The 24,316-nt window shown below is 34.3% G+C and overlaps 1 protein-coding gene across 1 annotated transcript in view; it reads left to right on the top strand.

Moving 5' to 3' along the window:
* CDH12 (cadherin 12) overlaps positions 1-24,316 on the top strand; it is an 893,592-nt gene that overhangs the window by 801,228 nt on the left and 68,048 nt on the right. The window contains exons 6-7 of the mRNA XM_033110569.1: positions 7,563-7,682; positions 22,214-22,381. Of these exons, the coding sequence (XP_032966460.1) occupies positions 7,563-7,682; positions 22,214-22,381 (288 nt within the window). The remainder of the gene's footprint in view (positions 1-7,562; positions 7,683-22,213; positions 22,382-24,316) is intronic.

The raw sequence follows: 24,316 nt of genomic DNA, 5'->3' as shown, positions 1-24,316 counted from the left end.
GGTCACATAGTTGGCTAATGGTTGACCTAGAATTCAAACCTGGGCACGAAGGCTCCAGAGACAGTGATGGCCTGTACAATGGCAGGAAATGCAACCTCTTTTGAAGATAGAAAAAATTTTCTAGGGGAATTATGTGGGACTGGGCTTCTCAGGCCTAGGTGCTCATTAGACTTATCTGCGGAGATTTTAAAAAATTCTGATTCTTGGCACACTCAGAACTATTAAGTTAGACTTCTGACAGGGGCCCAGGAATTGGTATTGTCAATCCTCTTAAATGCCTTCTATGCAGCCCTTGTTGAGGATAAAGAAGGCAGATGGGTCATTTATAACTCTCAGGGACAAACATAGGAGAATCCACAGAAAGAAACTAAGAGCGAAGTGCATGAGCAATGCAGTGAAATCAATTGTAAAATGGATTAAAGGGCCAAGAAACATTGAAGACTAAAGTAACCTGCTGTGTATCTATGCTTAATTTTCCTTTGTAATTAAACTTTGCATTAGCAGACCTCATGTTTCAATCTTATAGTATCTAAACTCTTTGTGGGATTCCATACCCCTGTACACACACACACACACACACACACACACACACACACACACACACCCCTGCCTGATTCTGAAAACCTTTCTGCTTTACATTTTTGCTACATTATGTCTTTTTTATGTAATAATGCTTACATTTATTTTTCTATACTACTTAAAAAGACATTTCTACGTGTTTATCATCCTATATCTAAGTCTAACTGTATTGTTTCTTGTTTATAGTATTATGTATAGGTAAGGCAAAAGCAAAAGGAAATGATATGCCATGTGAAATCTCCCTCTCTTGTCTCATTTTTGCTCATCAGTCCTGAGAAGGTTTGCACATTATTCAGCAAAGAAATTCATATTAACTCCCCTTGGGTTTGCATTTCATATCACAGCTAAGTCTTGCTGATGGAATTTTTTAATGTAATGTCACTCACTTTTGGTTCTGCTTTCTTAAGTAAGAACAGTGATATACATTAGAAATTCAACACAAGTTAAACTTCCTAATTAGTGTTTATAAAAGACTGTACAGGTCATAACTAGCTGCCAGGTTACCCGTTTAGAGCATAGTATATATATAATGTGTGTTCTTTGGGTGTATATCTGAGTACTATACGCATCCAACTGATAGACATTTATTTGAAGACTTACTTCATGACAGACACTAGATGTCCAAAGAATGAATATGGAAGAGCCATTGATGTAAAAGATTTTGTATCCCATGAGAGGGACACATGATTGAGGTTCAAATAATCAAAATGTACTAAGACTGATGGAGTACAGTGGAGTGGACAAATTATCTTGGCTTGGGTCAGAAAAACAAGGTTTCACAGAACAGTCAGTGGAGCTGGGACATCAGAGGTAAATAGGATTTATCCAGGTGGTGGAGGAGAATGTCTTCCATGGAGCAAGATCACCTGTGCAAGAGCACCGAGGCATGGAAGAGCCTCAGATAAATCATCCTTAAGTCTGTGTGGTCACAGCACGGGTTCCCTGGCAGCAGGCACAGTAGTGAACTACTCTAGGAGGGAAGTAGAATCTCCTTCATAGCATGTTAACGACTTTAGATGATTTCTCTTTCAATAGGAATAGTGATGTGTTTTCTTTTTTTGTTTTCAATTGTAACTTATTTTTTCATGAAGGAGAGTACCATGATCGATTTTTGTTATGGGACAAAGAGCTGATGCTCATGTGTAAAAGAACCTGGAGGAGGAAGCAATTAGAATGCTTTACAGCCTTGCAGTTGTGAGTGGGGAGCCAAACCAGTTGAGAAAGTATCAGGGATGATAAAAAGCAAAGAACACATTCACTAAATAGAATATCCATATACATCTGGGAAATTAAAAAAAAAGATTTTATAGAAGACATGAATTAAATTGAATCCAGTTATATGTCAATGTATTTCTAAAAAGTTTGTTAATATCACACCCCTCGGGGGGGGGGGGAACCAGCATAGAATATAAAATTGTAATGCTGAACATGACATTTGTTAGTAAATAATTATATTTTTACTACAATTTTTAAAACAATTTTTTTTAATTGTATGTTGACAGTTGTACCTGGTGCTTTGGTTTACCACTGAACAATTGTTTATCAAAAGAAGAAATGAATGAATCAACAAATTAATGCCTACTATAGCTGAATTTGTGAGTTATTAGGGTTCAGTTCCACCCTCACCTCTCAACCATTTTGGATGAGAACATATTTTAGTACTGATAAGAATGATTTTAACATCACTGCATTTCAGTTCTTCAATTTTAGGATGCAGACACTGTCCGAACATTTCTAAAATCAATCTCTACCTCAATAATATTAATCTTAATGATCAAATTAATAAAGCATAACTATCACATGACTACATGCAACCGGTAGTTAGGCATGGGTGGTTGCATTTCCTGCTCTGTCTTTCCTGGTCTGTGCTCCAGAACCCACATTCTCATTGTATAGAATTTAAGACGAAGAGATAATAAAAGCTGCCTAATCTAACCAAACGCAGCTAAAGAACGATATTTTAAAGGTAGGTATACAAACATGCACACACAGAAGAACATATACACATGAAGGAAAACCATTTAAAGTGACCATGAAATGATGAAGTAAAAAAAAAAAAGAAAGACTACAGATTATGTGAAAAAAGTTGGTATATATACTTTCAATAGATGATAGAGAGATAGATAGATGTATAGATAGATATAAACTATAAATATAAATTGATTTAGAATACGAGGAGTACAGTTTACAAGATAAAAATAACCAATAAACATAGTTGCTAAAGTTTATTCGTAGTATAAAAGAATACAAATAAGAACAATGAAGACTGGTGAGAATGCTGGAAAATATATCAGACTGGTTAAAATGTAAATCAATACAATCTTTTGGTAGTCAACTTGACAATATATACAACATGTTGAATTCACATGTTTTTTGACCCAGCTATCCCAATGGTAGGAATTTACCAATTGCATAATTGTTTGAAGTAGGAGAATTCTCTAAACACAAAATTCTCTATAAAAATGTAACAAAATTCTCCAAAGTCTCCACGAAAAGGTGATTAGTTTAAATAATGATTATGTTCTTTTATTATTGTTACAATATTTATTATTTTAATAATAGTTATGGGCTTTCATAACATGTCTGCCTAATATATTATTTAGTGAGTAATGTTCAAGAATGTGTGACTAGTTCTCTTTCATGTAAATAAAATCCAACATATAGATTAGTATATAATTAGATAGATAAGTAGTTATAACAAGATAAATGTATGTTGGAAGTGTAGCTAAACCTAAAATATTAACAGTTTCTTAAAAACAGTGGCGTCTCCACCACCTTTCTTTCCCTTTCAATCCATACTTGGGGGGTGGGGTAGGGGAGGCTCTAATTTCCCTGAGGTTCTCTCAGCAATTCCAACATGCCCTTATCTCAGGGTCCTTTTGTACCTACAGTTGCCTCTGCATATGGCAATGAGTTTTCTCATAGACACGGGCAACTGTTTAGTGGTTACCAGAGGGTAAGGGGACAGAAGGGATGGTAGAAGAGGGTAAGGGGGATCAAATATATGGTGATGGAAGGAGAACTGACTCTGGGTGGTGAACACACAATGAGATGTGTATATATATATATATATATATATATATATATATATATATATATATATATATGATGTATTGTAAAATGGTACACTTGAAACTTATGTAATTTTACTAACCATTGTCCCCCCAATAAATTTAATTTAAAAAAAATAAAAAACCAAAACAACAAAAAAACAAAACAAAAAAAATTTCCTTTATTCAGCTCTCCACAGAAATGAGATTTCTCCAAAGTTGCTTTCCCTGATCACCACATAAAAAAGTCCCTCACCTTATCATTCTATTTTCTTACACTACCATATTTTATTTCTTAGCATTTATTACAATGGAATATCATATATCTGTATCTGTATCTGTACATGTACCTACACCTACATCTTCATCTATATCTATATCTGTATCTATCTGTAATTTTTTATTTAAAAATCTGTTCCTCTTATATTCCCCTCTAGATAGAATATTATTCTTGAGGATTTGGGTCTCTCAATTTTGTTCTTTGTGTTTGCCTAGCACCCCAAACAATGTGCTCGGTATGCCATAGGAAATCATTGAAGTTTTATTAAAAGAATAACCGATTGAATGGATGAACACATGCTCATAACTTTGTCAGAAGTCATTAGAAACTGTTAAACCACTCATTGTGTGTTTGTTTATGTGCATTTCCTGACCACATAAGATATATACACATGACTTTCCAAATTGGAATTACTAAATCAAACACCATGCCTTTTATTTGTGTTTTCAATATAAATTGGATAAAAGTATATTGAATAATTTAATTTATGTAGGTAACATATTCCTCCTTAACAAGTTTTTTCTTCAGAATTTTAAGATAATACAAATATTGGCAAATAATTAAGGTTGCATCATGTTATGAATGAATTTACTACATGGAATTAATTTTCAAATACATTTAAACATATATCTCTATGTATTCTAAAAATCATATCCAAATTGGCTCTCATGAACTCTAACTCACAGTTATTTAGGTGTTTTAGTGACACCCGTTTTCAGTTTAGTTTTTATCAAATGGGCTTCTCCTAATGCTTGTCTATTTCTTTGTGCTGGTTATACAACTCTGAATTATCTGTTTCTCTGTTCCTTGCTCAATCATGGTTGTATATATTGTTCGTACATATGTATATATCTATATGCATACACACATATCATATATAGCATATATATTCTCTTTTAAATGATTGCTTAATATTTAACTATTACTATATAATAACTCTTTTGCCATTGGCTTTAACTGTTACTTAACATTACACTAGTTGATTTACTACTGATCAGAGGAGTGTTATTCTGACAATTGAAATGGTTCAATTCTCTCCCATTGCACACTCTGCACTCCATTTCCAGCTACTTATAAAGGAACATTTTCTCTGTGAGTTACACTCTTTCTGAACTTCAACATTTAGAGTGGTTACATTGTCATCCTGGATTTGAGTGATAGGAGAATAAATTCCAGGGTGACTGCTACGTACAAGAAGATGACTCCAGTTTTTTGTAAAGTCACCGATTACATTATTTCCTTGTTTCACAGTAAGCCATGACTTCATGCCACTACCTCTTGGGCATTTAGTGTTTAATAGTGTCAGGAACTGGTGTGCTATACAAGCACTGAGGAAGGTAGGCATTGGAGATTTTTCATGCTCCAGGCAATTAGTTGAATTTTCTTAATGAAGAGTGAATGATATTGCTGCCTTTTGCTTTAGTTCGGCGAAAGTGATACAACAGCCAGAAAAACAAGCTCATATAATGGTATTTAATTGTGTTCTTGCAAACACCTATAGAGGTACCTTTAAGAACTCTTAAATCACTTACATTGAGATCTGCTATTTACTAAACCATAATTAATCTCTACTGTAACCGAGTAGATAATCATTTTGGTACTATGGATGAAACTTAAGAAAGATGCTACAAGTGCCATTCGTCTTGCCATTCAGTGATCCTTCTCAGTTGCCTGAAGTAAAATTGAATAAGGCCTTTTTGCTGCTTCTATGACTTATGGGAATATCTCTTTACTCACTTATTTAATATTTGAGCTTTAAACATAAAAATTAATAACAAATAATTTAATACTACTTTTGCAAAAAATATTTTCTGAATACTTGATGAAGGTTCATATTGATTTTAAATCCAAAAATGTAAAAGGGAAGATCCTATCTCATTTATTTTTTTATTCTCCATTGAGCATATGGTGATGGTTAGGTAAAAGTTTATTAAATTTGTTACTATAGATTTTCTAGAAGATATAATAACTTTTTTATTCAAATGTATCCTCAGAGTAAAACAATCCACAGTGGTTCAACTGCAATATTCATATCTAGAGTTAGGCTGCATTCAATATTTGTAGACTTCCCTATACAACACATGTGAGATAAAGTAATAATGAAGATCCATGAGAGTTATTTTTTTCTTGGAAAAAAGAATCATTTCTTGGAAGAAGGAAGGGAAGAAAGGAATTTACTCACCTAACTGTTTCTGTAGCATTAAGAAGGACATGTTTTTGGTGATTTTTAATACAGGTCCTCAATGCCTGTTTGTCAAATGATTATTAATGATCGTGCAAATAATGATGATGATGATGGTGATAGATGATGGTGGATCATATCAGTTATCACTCTTGACATCTTAGAAATGTTTCTGTTCTTTCCTTCTAGAAGTTTCCTTTGTTGGAAAAAGGTGTTGTGATAAAGTATATTTTTCATCTGTTGATTCAGCTAGAATTTACCAAAGCATCTTGAGATAAGAAAAGCATTTTAAGATAAAGTATTTGTCATTGTATGTCTAATAAAAGTTATCATTTCTTACTTTATCACCAACTTAACACTTGATTTAATAATAATTAAAAATCAAGTAGAGGTGAAGAGAATAGTCTTAGCTTTCAGAGTAAACCTTTAAGATTCAGTTTGTTTCCATTTTATACTGCTTTAAGGAAAAAGCCTGAATGACTAACTGAGTGGCAGAGAGCAATCATGCATTCCCCAAACAGATCAGTTACTTTGAATTCCTCCAAGATATGAAGAGTGTTCTTTCCATTGTATAACTTTGGGCGTACATAAACGTATCCCTCCCTTTGTGCTCAGGAGAGATCTCCTTCCTTCATCAGCAACATATTTATTTTATTTAAATCAAGTTTGATGATCATTTTGATTTTACTTTGTTCTCAACTCAGAATAGTTGCATTGAATAGATACTCACGTAAAAAGTTCTTAGACTTAACTGGGACTATGAATATATGAGACGAAAGTAAACACAAAACTCTCTGTTCAACTTCCTCTAGTACATAAGTAATATGACCAAGTGTCAAAAAAAATGAAAAAAGCTGCAGATAATTTGGATTGTGTTCACTGTTTTTCCATGTCAGTGAGCCCTTAAGTTAATCCCATCTTGAGTCATAGAGGTGCTTCTGTAGCTGTAATTGCAATTATTTTTGGTTTCTCAATTTCTCAAATATTCTGTCTTAATTAAAGGCTTCCTCCTGCTAGTATGTAATTGTTGAATTTTAAATTGCAATTACAAATTACTTACACCCTTTAAAGTTCAATAAGCTTTTAAACCTTTTCGCTTTTCTATTGATATCCTAATCGTGAACTTAAAGCATCTGTAGTAAGCAGATGAGCTAATGTAAGCAGTGTCATGTTTCCTTCAGTGTACAAATCAATCAAATCATCATGATGACTTTCAGTTCAGTGATCTAGCTCCTGGAAATGGGCACAGCTTTTAAAATAGATATTTCAAGTGTGTATCATGTGTATTACCAGCTACAGCGTTACCTAACATTTCAGTTATAATGGTTCAATTATTCTCAGTGACATCATATACTCCCAGAATCATTAAGCAATACCAAATACCAAAGGAAAACGGAGTCAGACAGATAAAATGTATGACCATGAGCTTTATAAAGTAGAGATGCTAGTGTCATTTTGTCTTATTTTCCAGGTGCATATGTGCTCCAGGTCAAGGCCACCGATGCAGATGACCCGACCTACGGAAACAGTGCTAGAGTCGTTTACAGCATTCTTCAGGGACAACCTTATTTCTCTATTGACCCCAAGACAGGTAATTTCTTTTTTTTTAATTAGAGGAAACATTATTACCGCCCCTTCAAATATTTAAACTGTAATTCAATCTTCGCATGGGAAGTTGCCTATTTTAATACTACATTAAAGATGTTGTGTGCTGCACATTAAGCAAAGGAAGATAGGACCTCACCTTGATGCTGTGGAACTCTTTCCTTTGGGTTGAACAAAACAAACCACTTAACATATGTGTCAATTCCAAATTTGTTAGTTAGAATTCTCTGTATGATTCACTTGAAATTTTTTAAAGCCCAAGCGTGTGTGTGTGTGTGTGTGTGTATAGTTTTATATATATATATATATATATATATATATATATATATATATATATATATATATATATATATATATATATATAATTATTCTGGCTAAAAGAGCTTGTTATTTCAGGTATTTTTGGTTGGTCTCAATTATGTTCAGTTTTGGGCCTTATCAACATGTGATAAGATCACAGAGCTTCTGTTGTTATTTTTGGTCAGGGTTAAGGATGATAGATTTGGATTAGCATAAATTTAGCCTTCTAACAGGGGTAAGGAGAGGGGGTTGACAAACTTGAAACACTAAGGTCAGTAATTTTTCTGGTCTATGTTTTTGAAGCCAGTCTCGTTTTTAAGTCAAGCCATTTAAATTGCAGTTTTCAAAGATAAACATATAAAAATCTATGGGAAGTATAGAAAGAGCAGGAAGATTTTCTAGCCCCTTTTAAATTAAATGAGGTTCCCCTGTTTCAAGAGAATCTGTTTTTGAATGCTGGATAGTTTTGAAAGAGATCCAGTCATGCTAAACAGTAATCAAAATAAGTGTCCCATGTCACAATTAAAGCAGAAACTCCTTAATGACAGTTATTTTATAACTCTTATATAGTGCATCATACTATAACACATATTGAATGTAATACTGTTTATTACATTAACTTAAAACATTGAAATACATTGTTAATGTACTGAACTAACAAGATACATTTTGTTTTAAACTTGTAAATAAATCTTTAAAGAGCTACATGGATTTGAAAGGTATTAATTCCGGACAATGTACATGCAAATGGGCTAAACATTTCAAAATGTATACTTCCTCAAAGTGTGTGCTTAAATCTGGAAATCCAATTAGATGTAGGTTAATCAATTAACCATGTATTAATGTTTCCTAGAAACATAAAGTCAACTAAGGGGAAACAGAGAAGCAGCACACGGCAGAGTTTCTGTCAGCTGAGCTCATTCTCTCCTCACTTCTTACTCTCCTCATCAATCTAGTGGGGGACACAAGTCAACGAAAAGCTAAGGGAATAATGCAGGGAGTCACTCCCTTTTGTAAGTCTGAAAAAGAATAGATTGTCATCAGGACAACATCAGGCCTTAAAGAAGGGAACATCTGGGCTGAAGATAATCCAAAAAGTTTTAAGACAAAGAAGCCCTTTTGGTGTGGAAATAAAGTCATAGACCAAAAGCCAGAGTGTGCGATATTAAGAGTGAATGAGTGATGGGAGCCATTACACTTGTAATCTGAGTCATTTTCAGGAAGTATGATACTGAAGACGAGATGACATTTGGCAACAGTGGTGCTGAGGAAGTGTGTGGGTATCGTTGTTGAACTGTGGGAAACTCATACATATTTGTAGAATAAAAAAGGAATCAATGTTGAGGAAAGTATGGGGACGTCATTCAGTGAAGTTTATGATGGTACAGAGTTTCAGAGGAATTAAAGTTTGGACAGTAGGCCAAATGTATAGACAAATAAGGAAGGGATGTTATCTAAAGTATTGCACATCCTTTTTATCAGATGGAAGCATTATGAGTTTTTATTTGTTTTGTGTATAATTACTCACCTTTTTCAAATGTACCATAATGGGTAATCTAACAGGAATAGACATAGGAACAATGTATGTCTCTAATACCCCTTCAGCCTCTAGAAAGCACTTCTCACACGGAGGGGATGGAAGAAAGAAAAAGGAAGTGTACAGTGATAGATTCAGTATTAGAGTACACTTCTTAGGTTGCAATAATTAACTCCATAGAGTAAGTGGTTTAACATAATCAGATTAAATGTGGGAGCAGAAAGATGAAGGACTTACTATTGGTGAAAAAACTATAAATGGAGCCAATATCTAAATTAAAAAAAAGGTAAAATCATACCAAGATGAATTTAGGCAGGAAGTAGATGAAGAATATAATTGCTATAGTCAAAGGAACACTAGACAGACAATCATAGGAATGAAAACACTTGCTTTCCTCTTGACTTTACTTGTTTAACACCAACTTTAGATGATTTCTAATGCCTTTGAAAGTATTCTTTTTACAGAAGAGTATATATGTATTATAATATGAGTTTTGTAATTGTGCATTTATAGTTTTATATAATGCTTGTTAGTTAGAACTAAAGATGAAGCAATTCTGGCATAAACTATAGAATAGCTTTTCTGAAGCATTGATTTTCACTGGAGACAGAAGTCTTGATACTAACAATACCTCAGACCACTCTACAGGAAAAGAGTGGATGATGAGACACTTCATTAATTGAATGATAACTAGTTCTTCATGCACAGAAACCATTAAGAAGACTTTTTGTCAAATTTATCACCTTGTGGTAGATAAGAGTAAATAAAAAATAAAGGATAATTGCAAGTTCTCAGAAACAGTCTCCATTTGTTCCAGCCATATAGCTTCCTTTTATGATTCCTTCTGCTGTTATTAAATAAAATGCATGAAAAAAATAATACTATCTAAAATGTCCCACATTTGAATGTAGAATACAGTTTAAAACAATTTTTAAAAAAGAGTCTCATCAAAACTTCTGGTGCCTAAATAATAATGAAAAGATAAATATAACCATTTTTTGTTCATTGGAAATGAGAAAACAAAAAGATTTTGTTACTGATATTGCTGTTTGACACACAATCCTAGCACCTCAATCTAAGTGAATATGACAAGCTTATATATAAACAATATAAATTAAAGCATTCTGTGAAATAAGTCCCAAATAATAGTTTTCTTCAAAATTGGGTAATTTGGCTTAACTATGAAATAATTTACTGTGAATTAAAATTCAAACACATTCATACATATGCCTCGAATGATTATTAAATATCTAAAAACCCACAAATGTAGATAAATCTATAAAACATTAAATAACTTTTGTACTTTATTATAACTAATGCTTATAAAATAGTAAATATCTGTTATATTAGTATGTCATTATATTATATACATTTTACACTTAAATTTATTATATTTAGAAAACAATCCATAGTGTATAAAATATTAAACAACAGACATTTTAATATTTTACGAAGTGCATAAAATGAGGATCCCAAATATCTCCTAGAATTGATAATTATTTCATTTAAGGGAAAAAAAAAACATTACTGTGAATGAGTTACCCTATGTCTTAACTTATATTTAAAATTGTTTAACTTTTTCTCTAAACCATTTCAAAAATAGTCTGAGATGGGTAACTAGGTATTGCGGTTTTGTGTGACATGTGATTACCTGTTGTATTTTTCTAAGTCATATAATCCCTACTTGAGAAAGCATTATGATATTATTTATCACAACATTGTATTTTAAATCTATAAACCTTAAATGTTTTTATTGTGGTAAAATACATACATAATATTACATTTACCATTTTAGCCATTGTAAGTGCACGATTCAGTGACATTAAATACATTCACATTGTTGTGCAGCCATCATCACCATACATCTCCAGAACTTTTTCATCACTATCTTTACATTTATGCTCATGGTCAAAAACAATGTGCATTTTATAAGTTTTTATTTTACGTATTTAAACATGAATTTATAGAATTCATATGAAAATGGCTAAGGATGGAGTTGCGTGCGTGAGCTACTGTCTCACCGTTCCCCCTTTTAGTCACAGTCTGATATTTCACGTTCTGAGATCCTGCTCTTGTTTTGTTTAGGGAACTCTGATAAAGATAACTGAGATAATTGACACTTTCTAATGATGTTTTACTCTTTGCATTCGAGTATCACCTCTTATTCAGAGATTGTAATCTTCAGGTCTGTTCTTAAGTGAAATCTTTCCCCATATCCTGACTGATATTTATTCCTTTAGGACTTTAAAAAATATGTTGATGTTTTAAAGCCCCATATTAAAATCAAAGCATTGATCAGACTTTATATTTTGAGCTATGCTTTATAATACTATATAAATACTTAACAATGTGTTATGGCTTGAAAATGTTTTTGATATTAATTCAGAATAAAGTCTTAAAGGATTCAGACACCTCAGTTGATGCTGGTGAAAGAGAGAGAGATTCTCTTTTTTCTTCAAGGGCGAAATAAAGAAGAGTATTTGTCTACACAAAGTAGTCACTCTTTTAATAGTTTTTGCATTAAGACAAGAACTGATCAGAATATAACAAGAGCAGGAAAAGCCATAGATGTTAATCAGTATAAGGAAGGAAAATGTGTCAGGGAAATAGACAGTTATCAAGATAAAAAAATACATGTTACCTTTTTGTAATAGTTTTCTTACGCGTCCTGAAATTCATGACTAAAAATGTACTGCTGACAATGGTTTCCTTGTATTGTGCATCACTACACTTCATGAGAACTCTGTGTGATTCTCACTGCCTTATTTTAAAATGGAATGCACCCAACAGCAGATAGAACTAAGAGTGTTTGGTCTTGAAAGGAAAATACTCCAAGGGAAGGTGATAGATACATGCCTTTCGGAATTTGTGGAGCTGTCATGTGCAATAATTAAGCGGTATTCTATGCTGCCTGAGAAGTAAAGGGCTATCAATGGCTGCTATGAGTTCCATGTAGAAAGAATTTTCATTTCATTCATATATATGTTGTTAATATTTGTCCATAAATAAGGGAAGTGCCTCCTGAGATTGTGAGCTTTAAATTACTGGAAATGCCAAAGCAGATGTTGAGTGATGAACCAGTGGTGCTCGATTTTGATTATTAATTCATTTGATGCATGTTTAATTAGAACCGATGGTCTGACAGTGCTTTGCTGCTAGAATACTGAGATAAATCAAGTAGATCTTCAAGTAGACCCCATTTACTATGGAGAGGTCATCTAGTCCTCAGAAGATTACATTTTGTTTTATTTTATTTTACATTTGTTTGCTGTGGGATGCAATTCTATGATACATATGATAGTGCTACCTCTGGGCACTAGATATAGACTGATGGGTGAAGAGGACTTCCTGGGAAAGGAACTCCTGGGAAAATGACTTCTAAATCCTAAGGAAGAGTTAAGGTGTGTAATAGGTGGAAAGTTGGACTATATGGTTTCTAAGGAAAGAAATTTTCTTTCTATTTGTCCTCAAAATACATTGTTGGCAATGTTTTTTGTTTGTTTGTTTGTTTGTTGTTTTTTCCATATCATACACCTCATCTGTGTAGTGATGGACAGAACATTTTGTCAATATTGCTTACAAATGAATTCACTTTTTAAAAATCCATTTCATATTTAAGGCTGTAATGAAATGAAATTCAGTAATTTTTCATAAAAACTGTTGCAAAAGCAGGTCACTCATAACTTTTTAAAAACAATTTGTGGAATTGAAAAAAAATAACATATTCTCATTACAAAAATTAAGGCTTCTGTCCTTAACTATCATTATTTTTGCTATCCTACTGTCTCTTACTGTGTTTCCCTGAAATTAAGACTGGGTCTTATAATTATTTTTGCTCCAAAAGACGCATCAGGGCTTATGTTTAGGGGATGTCATCCTGAAAAATCATGCTAGGGCTTATTTTCCAGTTAGGTCTTATTTTCGGGGAAACACGGTAGCTATTCTTAATAGACGTGTGGATTAAAATACTGTATTTAATAATGCTTCCTCCAAATCCTTGTTTAAAAAAGGTTAATGATGACATGGCCAACATTTGAGCCTGTTATTTACTAAGAAAGATCATTTTCAGGTGTAAAAATAACTTTCAATCAAGTTTTTTTTTTTTCTTCCATAATACACCAGGTATACTACATATAAATTTATACGAACAACTCCATCTTACTCAAAATTACATCATGAGTTTTATTTATAGTCAATCATCAAAAAAAATCTAGTCTTGAATAAGTCTGATAATGCTTATTTGCTCTTTTTCATAGCAGCTTAATGTGTTTGTGAATAAAGTACATATAAAATATATTTATACATTTTCATATTGGAAATGTTCATATGAGAAATGTATTGAGTAAAAATCATGTATGCACACACACACACACACACACACACACATATTGATATAGGAAATGATCTGTTTAACAACAGGGCAATGCAGGATGCGTAGGAATCAAACCCATTTATTTTTTTAAAATATAAATATTGTAAGGCAGGCAGAAGCCACATAGCTTAAAGCATATAGGACCAGGAGACTGAGACGCAGAGATGAAGAATCTTAGTTGAGATACTTGCAAATGAAACATTAGGATCCCAGAGGAAGAGAGAAAAGAGAGACTAGCATAAAAGGCTGTCAGTATCAATGCATGAATAAAGCAGGAATAGCAAAAAAAAAAGCAAGTTCTTTTTTTGCAACCATTTTGCTCCAAGGGTTAGAAGAAAACTGAAACTGTGGTTAAATCTGAATTAGCAGCAGAACATCATTTGGTAAGTCAGTGGTGGAAATAACTGATAAAACAGGGATTTATATTCATTTTGTCATTTGGATGTTATACCTTGTGTTTGACCATTTATAATATATTTGTTATTCATACATGCTATCTTATTTAAGACGTAACACTATCAAAGGCACATGGGTTTATGACAAATGCTCTGCAATCTCCCAAAAACCATTAGCCATAGTTTGGAATTTGTTACAAAATTTATATAGAATGTTACTTGCAAGAAATCTAGAATGTTTTAGTTATTTCACTACAAATAAATATAAGTATAAATTAGTTTTGCACTTGGACACAAGGTCAAAAAATGAATAGAATATGTAAATATGCACATACACTAAATGATTCATGATTATCAACTTAATTATTTATAGATTCATTCATTTATTCAGGCAGTCATTCAACTAGTGATTTCGTCAACACATTCTGATTAAATCTCTTGTGAATGGCAGGCACTGCCCTAGATGGTGGAGTAACTTGTTGACAAGAGCAGCAAGGTCCCTACATGTCAAAGTTTAATGAGCTCTAAGTAAAAATAATCTGTGGCTAAAATAATTAAGACAAATCCTGAAAGACAGAATAATATACAGGAAGGAGACATTTCATGGGTTTAAAAAAATAAAGTAAGAGAGACGTCATCAAAATGGCAGCGTGAGGTGAGCCTCTGTAAAGCTCCCCTGGAATTTACAACTAATCGAACAACAATAACTCCACAAAAAACTCCCTGCACAGCAGACAGGCAAGACGAACAGGCCCATTACTGAATTCACCTAAAGGTGGGCGAATCGTGAGAGCGGGGGAGGAGGGAAGGGAGAAGTGCAGAGACGGAGCCGTGCTCTGAGCTTGGTGTATCCTGGAACTACTACAGCTGTGGGAGAGGGAAGAACTAGGACTGCTAGGGCTCCGCTTATGACCCGCAGGACTGAGGGGGCAGCATGTAACACGGCTGAACCCAAGGCTCATGGCAGAGACCTCGGAGAAAAGACTGAGGGAAGAAGGCTGAAAACGGTGGTTTAAGCCCTCACTGCCTAGCAGAGAATGGAAGCCTTAGGCACTGAGACTAGCTGCCTCCTCCCTACACTCCCAGAGCTCACCCCGCCCCATATGCACGGTGGTAGAAGCAGAACAGTAGCAGTGTCAGATCAAAAGAACAGAATATTTGCTGTTCTGAGAACTGTGGACTGCAGACACAGATTCACAGCCTAACTAGTTCCAGCAAAGGGGAGGGAGCTGTGGAAGCAAGACTGGCAGTGGTGGTGGTTGGCGCCATTGCTCTGGGCCACCTCTCACAACTCACCCCGCCCCTGACCCCACCTGTCTGGGCGGATCCCTGCAGGAGTAAACAGAACTGCTGATACACCTGGGCTCTGAATCTGGTGCAGGAGGAGCTTTGGAACTCCAAAAACTCTCCGCATACCCACATGGACACTGCACCCTGTGACCCAGGCGAACTATTAACAGAGGAGAAGCCCGTCTCCCAGGGAATCCTCCCATTGTGTGAGAAGCTGGAATAGTGCAGAGAAACCATAGCACTACCGTATGAGAGAGAAAAAAAAGGCTGCAGTCGGAGAGAAAATAAAACATTCTACCAACAAGTACTGGAAAACAAAAGAAAGACCTCTTCCTATCAACCTGTTGCAGAAGCCACTCATGTAGATGTCTAGGAAGAGAAATAATAAATCAGTAATTGCCATGAATAACCAAGGCAACAAGACAGCTCAGAAAGAAAGTGAAAAGTCTCCAGAAAAGGAACTTAAAGATATGGAAATATGTGACCTAAATGGCAGAGAATTCAAGATTGCAGTTCTTAAAAAACTCAATGAGATGCAAGAAAACACAGAAAGGCGGTTTAATGAACTCAGAAACACAAAGAAAAACATGAGCATTTTACGAAAGAGATTGAAATTTTAAAAAAGAACCAAATAGAATTTCTGGAGATTAAGAACTCAATAGAAGAAATTAAGAATGAAATAACCAGCTTAGGTAGTAGAGTTGACCAGATGGAGGAAAGAATCAGTGACATCGAAAATAGAAACCTGGAAATGACACAGATGGAAGAAGAAAGAGACTTGAGACTTAAAAGAAATGAAAGAACTCTACAAGAACTTTCTGACTTCATCAGAAAGAGCAATATAATAATAAGGGCATACCAGAAGGAGAAGAAAGAGAGAAGGGAACAGAGAATATATTCAAACAAATTGTTGATGAGAACTTCCCAAACTTGTGGACAGAACTGTGTCCTCGAATCCAAGAAGCAAATAGAACACCTAATTACCTCAATCTCAACAGGCCTTCTCCAAGGCACATTGTATTGAAGTTGTCTAAAATCAACGACAAAGAAAGAATCCTCAAGGCAGCCAGGGAAAAGAAGACGGTAACCTAAAAAGGAAAGCCCATTAGATTATCATCAGATTTTTCAGCAGAAACTCTACAAGTTAGGAGGGAGTGGAAACAAATATTCAAACTATTGAAAGAGAGAAATTATGAGCCAAGAATAATATATCTAGCAAAGATATCCTTTAGATATGAAGGAGGAATAAAGACCTTTCCAGACATACAAAATCTGAGGGAATTTTCTAATACACGACCTGCACTACAAGAAATACTAAAGGAGGCTATTCGACCACCATCAACAGGGACAATTTGTGACAACCAAAACATAAAAAGAGGGAGAGTAAAGGCCTGAACCGGAATATGGGAATGGAGAAAGTAAGCGTACTGAAAAGAGAATGGAATACTCTAAATATCAAACTTTCTTTTACATAAACTTAAGGGTAACCACTCAAAAAAAAAAGTCCACAACTCAAATATATAGTGTAATAAAAGAAGAAACAGAGGGAAACATCATAGAATACCACCACACAGAAATAATAGACAACAACAAAAAGGCAAAGAAACAATGGAGACACAGCCTTACCAGAAAACTAAAGATAGAATGACAGGAAATCCTCACCTATCAATAATCACCCTAAATGTAAATGGGCTGAACTCACCAATAAAAAAGGCACAGAGAAGCAGATGGATCAAAAAACTAAACCCAACCATACGTTGTCTCCAAGAGACACATCTCAGCTACAAGGACAAGCATAGACTCAAAGTGAAAGGGTGGAAATTGACACTCCAAGCAAATGGTATCCAGAGAAAATCAGGTGTAGCTATAATGATATCAGATGAAACAGACTTCAGGGTGAAAAAGATAACAAGAGACAAAGATGGACATTTTATAATGGTAAAGGGGACTATACAACAGGAAGACATAACAGTCATCAATATCTATGCCCCCAATCAGGGAGCACCGAAATATACCAAGCCACTACTAACAGAACTAAAGGGAGAAATTGACCAAAACACAATTATACTAGGGGACTTAAATACATCATTGACAGCTATGGATAGATCATCCAAACAGAAAATAAATAACGAAATAACAGCCCTAAATGACACATTAGATGAAATGGACATAATTGACATATATAGAGCACTTTATTCTAAAACACCAGACTATACATTCTTTTCTAGTGTACATGGAACATTCTCAAGGATAGATCATATATTGGGACATAAAATCAGCCTCAGCAAATTTAAGATTGAAATCATACCAAGCATATTCTCTGATCACAAGGCTTTGAAATTGGATATCAACTGCCAAACGAAAGCAAGAAAAAACACAAATACATGGAGATTAAACAACATACTTTTAAAGAATGACTGGGTCAAAGAAGAAATTAGAGAAGAGATCAAAAGATACATAGAAACAAATGACAATGAAAATACATCCTACCAAAATTTTTGAGATGCAGCGAAAGCATTTTTAAGAGGGAAATATATATCATTACAGGCCTATCTCAAGAAACAAGAAAAATCCCAAATAAATAACCTCATGTTACATCTTAAAGAACTAGAAAAAGAAGAACAAGTGAAACCCAAGGTCAGCAGAAGAAAGGAAACAACAAAAATCAAAGGAGAACTAAATGAAATAGAGAACAAAAAGACAATAGAAAAAATTTATGTGACAAAGAGCTGGTTCTTTGAAAAGATTAGCAAAATAGACAAACCCTTGGCTAGACTCACTAAGATAAAAAAAGAGAAGACACTAATTAATAAAATCAGAAATGTAAAAGGGGAAGTTATCACGGACGCCACAGAAATACAAAGGATCATCCAAGAATATTATGAAGGACTATATGCCACCAAATTCAATAACCTAGAAGAAATGGACAAGTTCTTAGAAACACATAGTTTTCCAAGGCTGAACCATGAAGAACTGGAAAATCTAAATAGACCGATCACCAGTAACGAAATTGAATCAGTCATCCAAAACCTTCCCAAAAGCAAAAGTCCGGGACCAGATGGCTTCACTAGTGAATTCTACCAAACCTCAAAGAGGATCTAATACCAATCCTGCTCAAACTCTTCCAAAAAATTGAAGAAGAGACAGTACTCCATAACTCATTTTATGTGTCCAACATTACCCTGATACCAAAACCTGGTAAGGACAACACAAAAAAAGAGAACTACAGACCAATATCTCTGATGAATACAGATGCAAAAATCCTAAACAAAATTCTAGCAAATCAAAAACAATAATGCATTAAAAAGGTTATTCATCACGATCAAGTGGGGTTCATCCCTAGGGCACAAGGATGGTTCGACATCTGCAAATCCATCAATGTGATACATCACATAAACAAAATAAAGGACAAAAATCATATGATTATATCAATTGATGCAGAAAAAGCATTTGACAAGATACAACATCCATTTATGATTTAAAACAATAAAATAGGTATAGAAGGAAAATTCCTTAACATAATAAAGGCCATATATGACAAGCCCTCAGCTAATCTCATAATTAATGGTGAAAAACTGAAGCCCTTTGTTCTACGTTCAGGAACACGACAGGGCTGTCCCCTATCACCTCTGCTTTTCAACATAGTGTTGGAAGTCCTTGCCAGAGCAATCAGGCAAAAGAAAGAAATAAAAGGCATCCAAATTGGGAATGGAGAAGTTAAATTATCACTCTTTGCAGATGACATGATGCTATATATAGAAAACCCTAAAGACTCCACCAAAAAGCTATTAGAAATAATCAATGAATACAGTAAAGTTGCTGGCTACAAAATCAACATACAAAAGTCCATTGCATTCCTATATATTAACAATGAAATCTCAGAAAAAGAAATACAAAAAAAAATTCCTTTTGCATTTGCAGCAAAAAAATATAAAATACCTAGGAATAAACTTAACCAAGGATGTGAAGGACCTATATGCTGAAAACAATAAGACATTTTTGAACGAAATTGAAGAAGACAAAAAGAAATGGAAAAACATTCCATGCTCATGGATTGTAAGAATCAACATAGTTAACATTATGTTAAGTGAAATAAGTCAGACAGAGAAAGATAAGTACCATATGATCTCACTTATTTGCTGATTGTAAAGAAAAGAATAAGTGAATGAACTAATCAGAAACAGTTTGGGAGACAATGAGGAAAAACTGAGGGTTGCTAGATGGGCGGGGGGGGTGGGGGGTGGGGGGGAGGGGGAGGGGATTGGAGGGCAGTCGGTGACCACAGGATGGCCACGGGGTTTGAAAATTAATCTGGGGAACGTAATTTGGTGGTTACCAGAGCGTAAGGGGGTTGGGGGGTGGGGGATGAGGGTGAGGGGGATCAAATGTACGGTGATGGAAGGGGAGCTGACTCTGGGTGGTGAACACACAGTGTGATTTATGGATGATGTGATACAGAATTGCACAACTGAAATCTATGTAATTCTACTAACAATTGTCACCCCCAATAAATTAAAAATAAATTAAAAAAAAAAAAGAATCAACATAGTTAAAATGGTCATATTACCCAAAGCAATATACAGATTTAATGCAATCCCCATCAAAATCCCAATGGCATTTTTTAAAGAAATAGAACAAAAAATCATCAGATTTGTTTGGAACCACAAAAGACCCCGAATAGCCAAAGCAATCTTAAGAAAAAAGAACAATACTGGATGTTTCACACTCCCTGACTTTAGCTTGTACTACAGGGCTACAATAATCAAAACAGCATGGTATTGGGAGAAAAACACACATAGACCAATGAAATAGAATTGAGAACCCAGAAATAAAACCACATAAATATGGACAAATAATTTTTGACAAAGAAGCTAAAAACATGCAATGGAGGAAAGACAGCCTCTTCAATAAATGGTGCCGGGAGAATTTGATAGCCACGTGCAAAAGAATGAAACTGAACTGCTATCTGTCACCATGTACCAAAATTAATTCAAAATGGATCAAAGACTTAAGCATAAGACCTGACACAATAAACTGCATAGAAGAAAACATAGGTACTAAACTTATGGACCTTGGGTTCAAAGAGCATTTTATGAATTTGACTCCAAAGGCAATGGAAGTAAAAGCTAAAATAAACGAATAGGACTATATGAAACTTAAAAGCTTCTGCACAGCAAAAGAAACCATCGACAAAATAAAGAGGCAACTAACTGAATGGGAGAAGGATTTTGCAAATAGTGCCTCCGATAGGGGCTGAGATCCAAAATATACAAGTAACTCATGAAACTCAACAACCAAAACTCAAACAACCCAATTGAAAAATGGGCAGGGGACCTGAAGAGACATTTCTCCAAAGAGGACATACAAATGGCAAATAGACATATGAAAGAATGGTCGACATCACTAATAATCAGAGAAATGCAAATAAAAACCACAATGAGATATCACCTTAGCCCAGTCAAAATGGCTATCATCAACAAGACAAATAGTAACAAGTGTTGGAGAGGCTGTGGAGAAAAAGGAACCCGCATACACTGTTGGTGGGAATATAGACTGGTGCAGCCATTATGAAAGGCAGTGTGGAGTTTCCTCAAAAAATTACAAATAGAATTACCATGTGACCCAGAAATCCCTCTCATGGGTATCTACCCAAAAAATCTGAAAACATTTATAACATAAAGACACGTGTTCTCCAATGTTCATTGTAGCTTTGTTTACGGTGGCCAAGACATGAAAACAACCAAAATGTCCTTCGATGGATGAATGGATAAAGAAGTTGTGGTATATATACACAATGGAATACTATTTGGCGGTAAGAAAAGATGATATAGGAACATTTGTGACAACATGGATGGACCTTGAGAGTATGATGCTAAGCGAAATAAGTCAGACAGAAAAAGCAGAGAATCATATGATTTCACTGCTATGTGGTATATAAACCAAAAACAACAAAAGAACAAGACAAATGAGAAACAAAAACTCGTAGACACAGACAATAGTTTAGTGGTTACCAGAGGGTAAAGGGGGTGGGGGGTGGGAGATGAGGGAAAGGGGGATCAAATATATGGTGATAGAAGGAGACCACCACTGACTCTGGGTGGTGAACACACCTGAAATCTATGTAATTTTACTAACAATTGTCACCCCAATAAATTAAAAAAAAATAAGGTAATATAGTTATCCTACAAATTTAAGAATGAAAAAGACAATGGCAGTCTTTAGTAATCTGTCATGGTATAACCATTTAATTTTTTCAGTATATGTATTTTTCTCTATATTGTTTCACAATTTCATTCTCTTTTAAAGATAGGATCATTCTGTATCAATCATATCTGACCTGTTTGACTTAATGCATGATGACAGTCTTTTAGAGCTGATACATTGTTCTTTAACCATATTCACATTGCTGCACAACCTTTCATTATATGGCTATTACCATAGTATGTTTAATTATATCCTAGCCAATGGATAGTTTGGGCATTTTACTTTTTACAAGACACATAATTTCTGTTAGCATCTTTGCTAATGAATCTAGGTAGAATCATTTTCTTGATGCAGACTATTTTATTTTGGAAAATACAACATTGGCAATATTTATCTTTTGTTATTTTTTTTTCTTTAAGGTGTTATTAGAACAGCTTTGCCAAACATGGACAGGGAAGTCAAAGAACAATACCAAGTCCTCATCCAAGCCAAGGACATGGGCGGACAACTGGGAGGATTAGCGGGAACAACAATAGTCAACATCACACTCACGGATGTCAATGACAATCCACCTCGATTTCCCAAAAGTACGTGCTTTGCTGTTAAGTCAAAATGAGTGCAGCTTTGTAAAAATGTCCTTACATTTCATTGAATGCTGTAGGAATTATAATAATTTTCCACATATCTTTGGTCTTTAAGAAAGGGAAGGTAATGAATAAAAATCAAGTGATTTCAGAATTCCAGTTTTCTATTATTAGAGTCATGTACGATGTGATAGTAATAAAAAATAATATAAATGAGTCAAAAATTGAACAATGAGTCTTATACTGTCGATCCCAATTGAGGTAAAATATTCACAATAGATTGCTATCTTGCTCTAATTTCTTATTAATTAAAAAAGGTAATAGGCATATGAAAATTCCAATGTAATTTAAGACACATTTATGACATATATTCCACTATATTATTTGTTATACATTAATTAGCATAAGAATTATCTGCCTTATTTTTAGCAGTTTTATGTGTTGAGTCATTTTCATATACTTTTGTGTACCAGATGATAGATACTTGATGCTATTTACATGTCTTTAGTTCTATTTTATTTTAGTTTTGCAATAGGTGAAAATTGCTAGTTTTTATGATAATAGAATGATTCACACTTGTATCTTTTATGTTTCTCAGTTTCGTGTTGAAGATGTGTAATTCTCATTTGTGTTACATCTTGTTTTCTTTTGCAGTATTACATTTAACACCAATTGGTACTTGTTCGATATTTGTTACATTTTCAAGGATTAGTTCAGTGTTCCTAGGACTTAGGATGCAGAAACCGAATGTCTCTATCACTGGTTAATTAAGGAAGTTGAGTAAATCAATGCAGACTCATTTACATGAATAGTTTAAAAAAACAAAACAACATGATTTTCCTCTTCCAGCTCCAGAAGAGGAGCTTGAGTTCATTTAATCAAGTTATGCAACACTGAGAATATTTAACTAAATGGACATTTTGTTTATTTAGCTGCATGGTTCTCCATATTTTACCACATTGACATTTTTTTCTTAAATTTATCAACTTATATATACTTTTTATGGCAATACTTTTACTTAGTTAGTAATCATAAAGCCTAATGACCAAATCGAGTGATGTTTAGAAATCACCATACTTTAGCAAATAGGATATACGTGACAAATGGCTAGTATATAAGATGTTATGATTAATAACACAGGGTCTTAGAGTGACACTTTCCCTTACTTTGCTATTAACAGGAACAGAAAAAAATATACATAATTAAACAAGAGAAAGAAATAATGCGTTTGATTATCTAGCATATGACATTAACAAAGAATATTTCACCAACCCAGAAAGCACTGTGTGACAAGCTGGAATAGCTAATTGAGGAAGGAGATTTGGGAGATTATTCTACCTTTATAATTAAATGTGGCATTGTCAACTTGGGTCCAGTTTTGGGTTTCGTGCATACAAAATATGTTCAGTCTAGAGTATAGGAAATAGTAGAGATATTCCCAGATAGTGTCAACATTCTTATTCACAGAATGCTGAGGTTTTTCGGATGAGTGATATAAAACTCACCCAGTCGAGGGATATAACTCTTGTGGGTATGGATGAAGGATGGTTTGTAAATGTTTGTGCAGGGACCCAGATAAACAGGCTGAGATGCAGGGAAATGAAAATGTCTCAATGGGAGAGAAGCTAGAGTATGTTTCGGAGACCATGATGGTGTGTTCAGGTCCACTGAAACAGGAAGATCACGTCTAGATCTTTCCTTGCGCAGAGAATCTGGAGAAAGCAGCAGGCTTTTTTTTTTGGAATTTATTCATATTGAATCTGTAGATCTAAGGGTAACTAGATGAGGCCCACCAGGAAAGATGTGAAGATAAGAGCACTGGAACTTACAGAGCATTTATTTACATGTTGTGTCAAGAACTTGATCATTATCATAGTTCTTTGTATAACTCTGTAATGCATATTTTCCACATTTTACCATTAAGAAAACTGAGGCTTA

This window comes from Rhinolophus ferrumequinum, chromosome 7, assembly GCF_004115265.2.
Source record: "Rhinolophus ferrumequinum isolate MPI-CBG mRhiFer1 chromosome 7, mRhiFer1_v1.p, whole genome shotgun sequence".
NCBI lineage: Eukaryota > Metazoa > Chordata > Mammalia > Chiroptera > Rhinolophidae > Rhinolophus > Rhinolophus ferrumequinum.
The sequence above is the reverse complement of the archived record's forward strand: the minus strand, read 5'-3'. Positions and strand labels throughout refer to the sequence as shown.